This window comes from Centroberyx affinis, unplaced genomic scaffold (assembly GCF_046629955.1).
Source record: "Centroberyx affinis isolate AG114_WGS23_722 - 3 ecotype Tasmania unplaced genomic scaffold, CSIRO-AGI_Caff_v1 ptg000969l_1, whole genome shotgun sequence".
Taxonomy (NCBI): domain Eukaryota; kingdom Metazoa; phylum Chordata; class Actinopteri; order Beryciformes; family Berycidae; genus Centroberyx; species Centroberyx affinis.
In genome coordinates this window covers 537,064-550,449 of record NW_027279540.1, presented here as the reverse complement: position 1 = coordinate 550,449, position 13,386 = coordinate 537,064, and the positions used below count along the sequence as shown (strand labels likewise).

The 13,386-nt window shown below is 41.4% G+C and overlaps 1 protein-coding gene across 1 annotated transcript in view; it reads left to right on the top strand.

Annotated features, from left to right (window-relative positions):
- LOC139646276 (kelch-like protein 29) overlaps window positions 1-13,386 on the top strand; it is a 197,188-nt gene that overhangs the window by 120,088 nt on the left and 63,714 nt on the right. The window contains exons 6-7 of the mRNA XM_071522256.1: window positions 8,405-8,543; window positions 8,644-8,733. Coding sequence (XP_071378357.1) covers window positions 8,405-8,543; window positions 8,644-8,733 — 229 coding nt within the window. The remainder of the gene's footprint in view (window positions 1-8,404; window positions 8,544-8,643; window positions 8,734-13,386) is intronic.

Genomic DNA, 13,386 nt, shown 5'->3' with positions numbered 1-13,386 from the left:
GTCATACAGTTGCAGCGGGCCAGCGGATGCTCCCGGGGCTCCTTGTTTATGTTCTTGCTCCTCCATACTTGTACTTGTATTTGCCTTGACTTTGCTCTATACCAGTGCCATTGCTTGCTTGTGTGTGTGTGTGCGTGTGTGTGTGTGCGTGTGTGTGTGTTTTGAATACGCTCGACCCATGGCCCAGAGGGTGCATAGAGGTTTGAAGATGTAGTACAGGACAGTGCAACGCTGTGCTCTTCTCTATTCAAGGTCTTTTCTTCCGTCCCTATTGGAGAATGCAACAAAGGGCCAGACGGCGTCCCAGAGGGCCAAGAGTTCCTCTCGTCTCTTTTTCCTATTCCTCCTCTCTGTCACAGTGTCTCCCTCCTGGCTCGGTCCAGGCTTGTTGACAGCACTGCCGAGGCTCGAGCAGCTCGGCTCAGCAGAATCGAGCAGGAAAAAATAAAGCGTCCTCATCATGGACTATTCTCTAAGGCTATATGGTGCCACTGCTCTCTCGCAGACCGAAATCAGGACAGCTAGAGACTCGAGGGTTCTCAAGGATTTCTGGTGCCTAGCAAGAAATCATTTTCTGGGAATGGGCACAAACTGTTGAGACGTCTCCAGAAATGATTGTGGCGGGGATTATTAGAGGTATGTTTTTAAGGTAATTTGGCGTAATTGTGCCTTGAAACGGGCTCAGCTCATACTCTAGGCTAGATTGTGTAGAACTCAAGTGATACATGAGATCTGATCCCTTTCATCCACATGAGGCACAGTGTGTTAAGTAGGATGCCATCTACAGCAGATGATGGGCCTGATACTGTTAACATAACAAGAGTCGGCACCTATTAAGACCGGACAATTAGCCACCGTGGCTTTTGATCATAAGCCTATTCAAAAAGGGCTGCCGAGGTGAACTGCATGGTGAATAAGCTACTCCCATGCGCCATGAATCCTAAAAGCTGGAGTCTTTTCATCGAGTTGATTATGGGATTGAACTGAAGACGGTGGCGTTTAAAAAGTAACAGCTTATGAAATCCTCCTGTAAAAAGTGTTTTCTTCCTTTAAAAAGTGTTCTAATTCTGCCTCCCTTGCTAACAAATTAGATATTAATGCATCCCAGTGTGACGTTGGGGTGTATGCTGTTTGAGAGTACAGAGCACAGTGTGGGCACTAAGGGATGGCATGAACAAGAGAACAAGAGTTTCACAGAAAAAAGAAAAATCATTTTCTAACCCCTGCCATAATATTTCAAAATACAGAGCAGGAGAGGGATGATTTGGTTTTTCTGTGAAGCCTGATGGATCGGACTCAAATGCCATCCATTACTGGACCAACTGCTCAAAACTGCCTGAGTAATCTAAAGTAATACTCCTTAAAATCATTTTGAGAAATATTGATGGCACCTGATACGAGCTAATACATCAAGAAAGACTGAATAAGAGCAAAAACCCTAACTATAGCTAAAGAGGCTTGTCTGAGCGATATGCAGTCGCTGAAAAAGTATTTACTCCTACTTGACTTTCTGCATACTTTGGTATTTGTACAAGAAAGTTATTTCAAAATGAATTCATTTGGGTTTGTTCTTTTTTTCATCTGAGCCTCTTTCCTTTTCACTTTGAATATTGTAGAAATTAATGTGACAGTATGTCATTTAAACTCCAGAAATCTAGTCTGTGGTATCTGGGTCATTCCCCAAAGTAACAAAAAATATATAAATTATCACCCTGCGAAAATACAGAAGGGGCAGTTTCAGTGTTTTTCTGTTGTTTTTTTTTTCCTGTCCAATTTGATATGGAAGTTAATGAACAAATTGGACATCAAAAATTACTACATGCACTTTAAGTGTATGACTTATAAACTTGTTGAAATTGTACATGTAGCTATAGGAGGGTGAGATTTATTTATTTATTTTGTATTTTTAAATATCTAGGGATGAGGGTGGACTGGGCCTGATCTCAGCAAGAAAAACAGAATTAAAACATGTCATGAAATGAAAATAGAAATGAAAATAGAAAAGACATAGATGCAATCTAAAGATGGCATCAGAGAAACATATAGCTAAAATGTTAGCTGTTTTTGTCAGGGGGGAATTTTAGCTTGGATGAGGCAAAATTGGATGAAAACAATATAAACTAGATTTCTGTGCGTTTGTGCTTTACTTTGATAGAATAGGGCAATTTGTATAGAACTCAAATGCAAATAAATGCATTACTGTTAAGAACTGCTGAGTATTTTTCACATTTAAAGCCATTTAGCCCAAATGACACATTTTCTGTTTTTTAAACCAGAGCCTTCTCTTGATCAAATGATGTACCTCAACAAAAATGTATAAATTATTAGTATTTTTTTTTCTAGCTCTCATCTCAAATATATCCCAGATAACTGCATTTAAAATTTATTTTGTAGTATAAGCAAATGTACAAAAACTCAAAATGGATTATTTATTTTTTTGAGCAACTGTATGTTACTGTATTTGCTCACTTGGCAAGTTTATCATGTCACTAGCAGTAGGGTCAAGCATATCTTGGCTTGAGAAATCTTCTCTTTCTTCTCTAAATGTTGGTCTGAGGGCCTTTTATGAATCAGTTTTTAAATGAGAAAGCATTAGCTGCACTGAGATAAAAAAAAAAAAGAAAAAAAATGTCAGTCATTCAGTGAGAGGATTTGTGCATGTGGCCCCTGGGGTTCTGGGCTGTTTTTGAGTCTTAAAGACTTGCTGTTGTTACTTGGGACCTGAGGTTGCAGGATGGATAGATTACATTATACAACAACTTGTGTTGACAGTGAACTCTTGACCACCTCTTTCCCTGTGAAATGCTGTATGTGGGTGTATTAAATGTACAGAGTCAGAAACGGGGAGAACATTTAAAGTGTTTGCCTTATCAAAGTTAGCAGGGAAAGGAAGCTTATATTTTTTTGCTAAATCTGTCTTGCTGACACTGACTGTCTTATTCACAACAAATAATTTCTCATCTTAATTCTATTTGATTAATGCATCACCTCACGTAGGAATAGTCCTCATAACTCCCCCTGACATTGTGAGATAGTCTTTGTGTTTCAGGCCCTCTAAATATTTTTCTGCAGAGTCAAAGCATTATTGGGCAGACCAATATTGAGATAGCTTTTTGCCTGGGAAGAGGTCTTTTGTGTGCATTCATTATGACCCATGCTCTTGCCCTGCTCGTCTTATTCTGCAGCAGGTTGCTCTTTGAAATGGAATTTCTCAAACCTCTCTGCTTATCAAAAGGCTTTTGTACAAGGAAACCCATTTTGATGAGGCTTCTTGAGTTCCATCTGCTTCAGTCCTGCACCACTGACATTCCTCTTTCTCTGCTGCTTCAGAATAAAGGCACTCCATTTTTACTTAAATTCAGTATTAATTTTATCTCTTACAATTATTCCAATGAATAAAAAATTATGATATTGATCATCATTTAACTGCTAAATTTCTGATGACAACTGCCAATTTTTTTTTTACCTATAGGCCTAACTGGGAAATTAGTTTAATTATCAAAAGGTTAACATAAAATACCATAGTGTTCATTGTTAGTATTTTGTATTAACTATTTTATTACAACAACAAAAGCATTATGTGTCATAATTTTATAAATAATTTAATGGTTGTTTCATATTTATCATGAATTATAAGATCATCTGCATTTTTATATGATTCAAACGTATGATTCAGATTAATTCAGATTTCACTTTAACGCCCACTATACATTCATTCAAAATTTGATCGGGCTTCAACCACAGACATGCTACTTTTTCATTCAATTTAAATAAGGCATATAATATCAATGAAGCTGAAAATGAGCATTAGAGAAAAAAAAGAAATTTAAACAAATTTGCCTCATTTGTTATTAAATGCTTTATGGATTTATCCCCCCTGGCGAATAGAGCATAAGACAATGACAGAAAATATTTATCAAATAAAACATCATTTTCTAGTAATTTTTATGATATATGATAAAGAATAATTTATTTAATTAATACAGAGTATGTTATGTGGGGGAAAAATGATCATGTACTGCTTCAATAAAAAGCATGAAGAAGCTGAAATTGTACTTGTACAGTATCTTTGCCAAGCAGAAGAAAAAACATTTTGATGACAGTATATTGAATTATTGATCCGCTACCATGGTTATTTCTGGGTAATTAAATGTTGGTGGGAATTGATTGTGGGAAGTTTAAAAGAGGACAAAAGGGTCAAACTAAACACATCAATGTCCTTTCAATATTAGCCTGCAGTACTGAGCACCATGCAGCTTAAACCATGGAGTATCATCCAGTTGGATAGAGATGTTTGGATATTCGCTGACCCTTAGACACACATGAATTATAATGAAGAGCAAAAGAAGAGAATAAGAAAGACATAAACTGATTACAAAATAGACAAAATTCTTTTAGACAAAATAGACAAAAAGTTTTTGTTGCATGTATATACTTCACAAGGCAGACTTCATGTCCCCCTCCCTCCTGAATCACATCATCTTCTCCCATATGCTCTTCCTCTGCTTGCTCTAAAAATGCTGCTGTCTTAAAAAAAACAACAACAACAAAAAACCTTTCTACCCTTCCTCCCCAGCTGTCATTACCACTTCTCTGTCGAGCGTGATCTTTCTGTGGACATAGGAATATTTGTTCTACCTGCTGTGAGGGCATTTTCAAAATCTTTTTATGTCTGTGTGGGTTTGTTGTGTATTGGTGTGTCGTTTGTTTTCTTCTTTGGAACAAGTTGTGAAGAATAACACTGTAAAACATTGTAAAACATGTACGTTTCAAAACAAATTATAATACAAAGTAGCAGCATTCAATTTATGGGGTAAATATTGGAAAATGCAGTCCAATTTGGTGGCTGATACCAGAGTTAAACTGATACAATTACAAGTTAAGTAAAATTTTAGGTTTAAGGTTTTAGGTTTAATCTTTTTTATAGAATTTTTACATTTCGTCAGCAAGGGAAATAGTTTACAATACAATAATGAATCTTCGATGATGTTTAGAGAACAATTCATCACAAAATGGCTGCCATGCTTTGCATCTGTGCATTTGATGTTCGCTGCGACAAGGGCGTTCCTAAAGAGTTTTCGCTCTTAAATTTTACTTATTGGAGACATCAGCTCATCCAAGTTGGTGTGTTGCTAAAAAGGATATAGAAGATATGCATAAATCATGAGCTTATAAAGTTGTACCTCAAAAAATTTGATTTTTTTCCCCTTTTTGCGTCAAGTATAAACACAAAATGGTGGGTCTACAGATACACATGTAAAATACATGTTGAAGCCTAAAATGGCTCCAAGTTCAGTAACCAATGGCACGCTCTGTCGCCCCTGTACAGCAGCCTATCACAGTTCGGCGAGTGATGCGTTTACTACTTAGTACAACACATGGTGAAGGTTCACGGCGCACTCTGATAGGCTACTGGAAAAGGCATCTAAGGACACCATTGGCTACAGCAGCCAGAGCTGTTTCATGGTTGTGCAGGGTTACTAGGGTGAGCAGGAGAATTGGCACACTTTTCATACCCCCTGTGTAGCGTTCTGCATTTCAACCAATCATGAAGACCCAGCATGGGGTGTTATTATTGTGAAATGCTTCGGGGGAGGAAACTATGCATGTACATCTTATCGCTGTTTGCAGTCCATGATATACTCCACAACTGTAGCGTACTCTGCCCCTGTGAGAATTGCTGTGTAACTCCAACAAAACAAACCTTACCGCTATTTTACCCCTTTTGTGCGTATATATGTTGCAGAACTTGACAGTCCTCGAGAGATTTTCCTTTTAGAAGTATTGAGACGTTTGGTCTTTCAGAACCGCCGAGGTCCCATTGAACGTGGCGGTGCCTCACCACGCTCCACGCCAGACCAAAGAATGGGAATGCCATGTGCAGTTTCATGGTCCCCGGTGGTGATGAGTTGTTCTGGGGTGCACACCGATCCACCCCCAAGACGCCATAATTAGCTTTTCCATCCGCCATTCAGGTGTGTCTGCATAGCTCTGAGGGAGGCAGCCATTGTTTGCTGACAACTAGAGTTCTCTTTCTCCCAGTCTGCCTTTCTCTTTCTCTTTATTCTTGGGGCAAATGGATGGCATGCAATGTGGCAGATTGGAGGTGAGAGCCATATCGGTCGCTGGAGACTCACTAATGCAAACTCCAAGTACTGTGTATTCACTATTCACAGTCAGTGCCCACACAGTAATCAGATAGCTAGCCAACTGACAAGTAGCAGTGGAGCGGAATGTGGAGAGTGGAGAGAGATGGATGAAGGGCAAGGCTAATGCCAGCCATTGTGTTGTGTGTGCATGTATATGGCTCACTCTGATGATGCCGCTGTACTCCTAGTCAAAGTACCGCTGACATATTTTCTAAAATTGCATCTATTATTTTTTTTCCATTTGGCATTCAGCATGTTTAATAACCAGGTTATTTCATTTCTGGCCATTAATTCCATGATACGATAACTCTGACAAGGATTCACTGCTCAGAGAAAAGGCTTTTACCAAAGCGGCGCTTCTGAATTGCACCTTATTTGTCATATGTCTTTATACTGTATAATTTCAGCCACTGAATTAATTCAGAGCTGAGCTCCCAGTGTCAGTCAGGAGAATGGAAGGAGCTAAATGAGTGGATATTCCAGCCAAATAGAGGGGCGAGTGTCATCCCAGGTTAATTAAATCCCTGCTTTGAGTCTGGCATGAACACAGACCCCTTTCAGGATGATAACGAAAAACTCCTTTATTTCAACATGGGTGTCGCCAGTGCAATCACTAACCTTATCAGTTTCCCACATTAAAAGACTAGACGGTTGTGTAAAACACACACTCGTGTATACACACACATACACACACACACACACACACACACACACACACACACACACACACACACACCACTCACGCAAACATAGACCTTCCCTATGACATTACTGACAAATAATGACTCAGCCCTGATTCTGTTGAGTCCGCCTTGCTTTAGAAACCGGTGTCCGCTTTTTGGCCCAATGTTCCAGATAAGCCCCAAGGTCCAAGTATCCCTTACCACTGATCTGGGGGGGGGGGGGTTTGCCACCTTTTTGGTCCTAACCTAAATCATCAAGTATCTCACCCTGCATCAGTGGTTGGGGCCACATTTTATCTCCTTCCAGCGTGGGATATGTGCCCGTTTTTTTTTATGAACGCAGACTGTGCTTTGTGCCAAAAACCGTTTGCTATGCCTTGCAGCTTGTGGTCTCTGTGAACCGCTCTGCTCCAGCTAAGCCACAGTATGGAAGATGGCCTCCTCTTTAACCATAATGGTACATATCTGCACATCCCATATCTGTATATCCCTTCTTGTGTCTCTGGCATACTATTAGAATCTCACTCGTGCTCATTTTTGGTGGCGTTCTCAATAGGAGATTAACAGAGCTGTACTGTTGGTCGTCCCCCTCCTAGGGCTGTGGAATAGTTGCTAGTCTCCCGCTGATTTTCACTCTCAGCATCCCCTCATGGTGCCTCATTAAGACACAGAGAGAAACAAGCGCCTCCGACCCAACGCTACAGTAGGGCTAGGCCTAACGCTGTGCTACTACACCACATTATACAACACACTGTGTACTGTGGCCTTCAACAGCACTCCACCGGTCGCTCCAAGCATTGTTTTCTCAGATTGTGTTTCGTCCCTGTTTTTCTAGTCTTTTTCTTTCCAGAGTGGAAGACTGGGGGAGCGGGGGAGGGGTGACTATTTTCTGAGAGAGAAGTGGGTGTTGGGATTTGGGGATAAGCAGTTGTTTTCTCATTGAGTGACGTTTGAAGGTCAACTTTGCCCTGGGTACGGCACTAGTGAGAAGCCAAAGAATTTTATTGCAATATGAATAATGCATTGACAGTGTCTCTGTTTTTCAGCCCACATCTCTTTTAGTTGGTTGTTAATCTTATTCGGCGGCCCTTCGTTGAATTGCTAGTGCTGCAGTTTAAATTTACACAAGTCAAATACAGTCAAACTAAGTGTCTTTTCTCATATTAATCCTAGCTATTAATATCAAATGCATGAAGTGTGAATATTCCCAGTTCTATCATATACAGTAGCATGCCTTGGGTCCTGCATACTCCTCAGTACAGTATAGAACATGTGAGCTAATTATTCTTATTTTACATGCACATTTTTCTGCTAATTCTTATTTTATATGCACATTTCTTTTTGCCTATGCTCAAATGTTTGATGAACTGTGTACATTTTGTTTCCTCTCTACCATATAATGAACATTATTGTGCTTAAGACTGGACAGCAATATTGTGTTCTACAAATCTGCACATTTCTATTGGTTGTTCTGTTTCTTGTTGCCATGCTATTGATACACATGTATGTATGGAAGAGAGAGAATTCTAAAACCGAATGTGGCATTGTCTGTTTCTTTTTCTTGTTCTACAGAGATGTTGAAGGAGTTGAACCAACAGCGCAGAGCGAAAGAGTTTACAGACCTGAAAATTATTGTTGAAGGCAAAGAGTTTGAAGTCCACCAAAATGTTCTAGCTTCCTGCAGCTTGTATTTCAAGGACCTGGTGAAAAGGTTTGCCTTCGCTCCCCTCCCACCAGCTGTTGATCCAATCTGTTCTTTTCGTAGGGCGCATTTGTGTCGCTTTTTTTCCCTTCCCCTCTCTCTCTTGCAGGTGTGTGAAGACTTTGGTTCCTAGCACAGGGCCAGCAGCCATTCCTTCCTCTTCCCGCTCAAATGAATGTATCTCAAACCGGAGAAAAAGGTCAACCCTCGTCATTACCTTTCCTCCCCCATGTAGAGCAAATTAACCACATTTCCATTTTAATGAGCAGTGAAAACGTTCCATGACTGGGGATCTTTTAAAACTCACCAAAGGGCCTAAACAAAAGAAACACACATTCTACACTTTGGGTGGTAATTTGCCAAAGCAATGGTGTCTTCTGTGGGCAGAGGGATTTTTTTTTTTTGTCTCCCAAGCTGCCATATTTTTTCTGTTGTTAATTCTTGGGTTTTTGTTGAGAAAAACATCCTTTTCATATGCTAATAATTCTTAGTTAGTGCTATGAAAAGAAGTTTCAGAGTCATAAACAAAGGACAAAACAAAAGCACATCTAAGACAGCTTACTGAACCACTACTTTCACAGGTTAATACCACCCTTCACTAATGTATTCATTTGATGTGGATCTAAGTATTCCCCTATTACTCTGTCCTTCATACACCATGTGTTTTTTTTCGTCATGGGCTGTTTTGTTTCTGTGTGTGTGTGTGCGTGTGCGGGCGTGCGTGTGTGACAGTTATAGATCCTTTAGATGAGTGTTTGTAGATGTGTGTGTGTGTGTGCATGCATGACTGTATAAAGGCTGATAGAGCAAGTGTGCCTTTTTTTTTCTTCCTTTTTGTGTGGGGAGGGAATACCATAATTCCCTAATGTCCTCATCCTCACTTCAGATCCTTGCAGGTGTTTTCGGCTTGATTGAGAGCCCCCTGGACCCAAAGTTGTTTTTGCCGCCTTGGTGTGTGTGTGTGTGTTTGTTCTCCTGTGCATTGGCGAGAGAGACGAGACGGCGCGCAGACAGAGACAAACGGAAAGACACACAGTCGCTAGCGGTAGCTGTAAAAGCCTTAGGGAAGTTTGCCACTCTGCCCTGCAGCCATGCCTCCTCCGTGGCGAGGCTCATCAGAGAGCGCCGTGCTGCTTATCAGCCGCGGCGGCCTGGCAGCCAGACGCCGCTCTTCACTCTCGCCGATACGCTTGTTCCTCCTGAATGAGGACGGAGAATAAGAGCCGAGGAAGACCAGAGACAGAGAGGGGGAGAGAGAGCAGGCTCTGTGAGAGGTAGAAAAGCCGCAGAGCCGCATCTGTACTGAGACCCACTCATCTCCATGACATGCTGCTCGACTACACACACACACACACACACACACACACACACACACATGCCCACTCACACACACACAGCATAACAAAAAAAGAGAAGACAGAGAATCTTTTTTTGACCTTGACAATAGCACAGAGGCATCCTGGGAGAGTTAAGTCGCTTTGGAGAGAAGTGAAGACCCCATGCTGGTCAACCTGTCTGTCAGATTGTCCCGTCTGTGCCTCTTATCCAGGATGTAGCTAGATCATTTATGCGTAAAGATGGGGCCCCAGAAAGACACAGGGGCTCCCAGAGGAACGGGCTGAATTTCATCAAGCTCATCCTTATGCCTGCTGCCGCTGCTGCCTATATTCTCTGATTTTTCTTGTTTAATTTGACAGTTTAATAGAGCAAAATCTCATTAATTGCTTAATTAATTGTAAAACTACTTTGATTTATTGTCATAACACTGTCATTTTTCATTGAGATAACATCTAAAATATAAATTTTCTCAGCCAACTTCACACTTTGGTGAATATTTAATGAATTTGTTATACTAATTGTTAATTTTCTCAGACATCACTGTTTTGACATAATGAAGTCATGACGATCAGCACGTTCAAACACGACACCGCCTGCAATAACGTCTGTTGAATTTATAAGGCATGTGACACCTTGACTTTGTAGAAACATTTCCTACCAGACAGAGCAGTCGCACGAGAATAGATCAGCACTGAAAGGTCGACAAGAGAAGGAAAAGGCAAGAAAAGCAAAAAAAAACAAAAAAAACCAGAAAGGAATAAAAGATCAGGCGAAGAGAACAAGAGAGGGGAGAGGAGGAGCGGAGGAAGCCATTTTGGTGGTGCCTCTGAGGTGTCGTGCAGCCAGGCAGAGTGTCGCAGCGTCGGTCAGAGCGGAGCAGAGGGAGCCAGAGGCCTGTCTGTCATTGAGTTACGGCCTCCCATGTGCCACTCGGGTCGCTATCCAGTGCAGCTGGAATTATGCTGATGCCACACATGGGCCGCTGCCGTTCACATCTTTATGGGGTCGAAGGAGAGAGAGAGGGAGGGAGAGATAGAGAGATAGAAAGGGACAAAGAGAGAGAGAGACCATCTCCTTATATGCTCTCTGTCTCTCGCCCAGCTCCTAAAGAAGGTATTCACTGCCGTCCAGACTCATTGTAAACCACCAGTCAGTGTGTGTATGCGCTTGAAATAGAAAAATCTGTTTGTGTGTGTGTGTGCGTGCATTGACATAAAGAGTGTGTATGTGCATGTGTGTGTGTGTGTGTGTGCAGGAGGCAGAGGCATAATTCATGTGTGTTATCCAGGCAGGCTGCCATCAGTCAGGGTGAAAGTAGAGATGTAATCCTGGAGGGTGAGAGAGTGCACCTCGCACTTATTTTCCCTGGCCTACCCACACACGCTCATCAACACACACACACACACACACACACACCAACCAAATGACTCACTTAAGAATGACTCACTTAATTGGCACATAAGCCCAGTTGGCGCTGCATGTAATGGTAAAGTAATGATGTAAATTCATGTTTACAATTTGAAAGATAAGTAATGTTCATTTCGAAGTTATGTTTCCTCCTCAGCAGTCATTAGTTTTAACAGAAGTAGTTAAAATGTAACCCTTAAACTCTAAAATTACTGCTTTTTCAGTAAACTGCTCTGCTGACACTCACATTTTATGACCGTTTTCCGTCTTTAAAGGAAAATTCCAAATCTTGTCAGACAAATTCTTGGTTTTTGACAAAATCTGAAGCTCTCTCTCTGTCTTCTCTGTCTTTCTCGCACTTAAAGCATACCGGCCCCCTTTTACAGCATGCGTTCATTCAACCTGCCATCTCTACCCCATGATACCTGAAAGATGTAATGCCGCTCCCGAATGTGCGCGCACGTCTGCACTCGCCCCCACCCAAAAAAACCTATTACCCTCCCCTCTAAAGGGCCGATGCACAGAGCAGGGAGACGGATCATCTCCAGTAATTCCATTTTACCCCTCGGGATTTTCCAATAAGTATTCTCTGCAGCCATCTAATTTATGGCCACTGCACCTCCGCACCTCGGTAATGCAAAAAGCGCCGAATCTTTGAGCGGTCCTGACACGCGCTTTTTCGTGCCATTTGTTTCTTTCCCTCTCTTTCTCTCTCTCTCTGCCGACCCATGATTTCTTACACGTGTAAGTCAGAGGGTGTTATGACTACGAGAGAGCTGGGGAGCTCTGTTAAAGCCCATTACAGTGTCGGCCCTGAATGAACAGTGCAGCTGAGCCCTGAGTGCACTGTTCACCTCTCCTCTACTCTGTCTGCTCGATTCAGACTGCGAGGAAGGCTGGGCGCTGTAACACTCGCCTCACTTTTTAGTCATCCACATCGTGCCAACTATTTTTTTTCAACCATAAAGACAAAGGCCTCACTCCATCTAGCCATACAGAGAGCACGCCAAAATTGCTGTAGCCAAAAGCAGCCCCGGTTGCAGATAAAAATGGACAGTTTACTAACCAATATCATATAAAAATAAGACTTGCAGATGGGAGTTTTAGCCCTTTGCCATTTTCTTTTGCCGTCGTTCCCTGAGATATATATATATATATTTTTTTTTTTTTTTATCAGTCACCTGTATCAAGAGTTCTGTCAATCCAATGTCCACTTCTTGGGGTTTTTTTATGGTGCGGCTAGCCCTTCACACTTGGATGGAGGTTTGGGCTTTTAACTTTCCACCTGTCGCCCTGTCCTTTTTGTCCTTCTGAGTATTTGACATGAACTGGACTTGTTCCAGTCAGATAGCCTTGATGTTCCCTGTATGCAACATTGCAGCCTCAATACCAGAAAGCAAACGCGTGCAAAACTTGAATTACACTGCCGATAAAGCAAACACATTATCTCTTTATTTTTTTTAGATTTGATTCCTCATATCTGTAGTGGCAGAACATATAAGTGCAACCCATTTTTCAGCACAGAAAGTGTAAGCGTTGCATCCGAATGCGCCTCTATTTTAGCATATCTAGGTAGTGTATGTACTTCCACAGAATAAATGGCTTTGTAAGAACAAGCTAAATGTATTCCCTGTAAAATGGGCTTTTTTAGGTTGAAGGATGTATTAGGAAGCTGTGTGTGTGTGTGTGTGTGTGTGTGTGTGCTCCCCTCCTCCCTCTCTTCCTCTGCTCGCCTCCATTTTGACAGTCTCTGCTGATTTTAAGACTTTTTCTCTTGAATAAGTGGTGCATTTTTCACAAACAAATTTCTTTCCCTGAGTGTGCCCATATTTTTTCCTTATTCTCTCTCTCTCTCTCTCTCTCTGTCTCTCTCTGCCTCTCTGCCTCTCTCTCTCTACTTCTTTTCTGTCCTCCCTCCCTCTTTCACAATTTAAATTCAAGTCTGCAATCAGACGCAGCATAAATATCCACCTCTCTTAGAAGCTCCGGAAAGTCATTTCCATAACAAAAGTGCTCAGACAAAACAAACTGCCACTCTAGCCGGTTCCAATTGCACTAATTGACCAGGTTGATGAGCATGCTCTTGTTTTATTTTTATCTCTTTTTT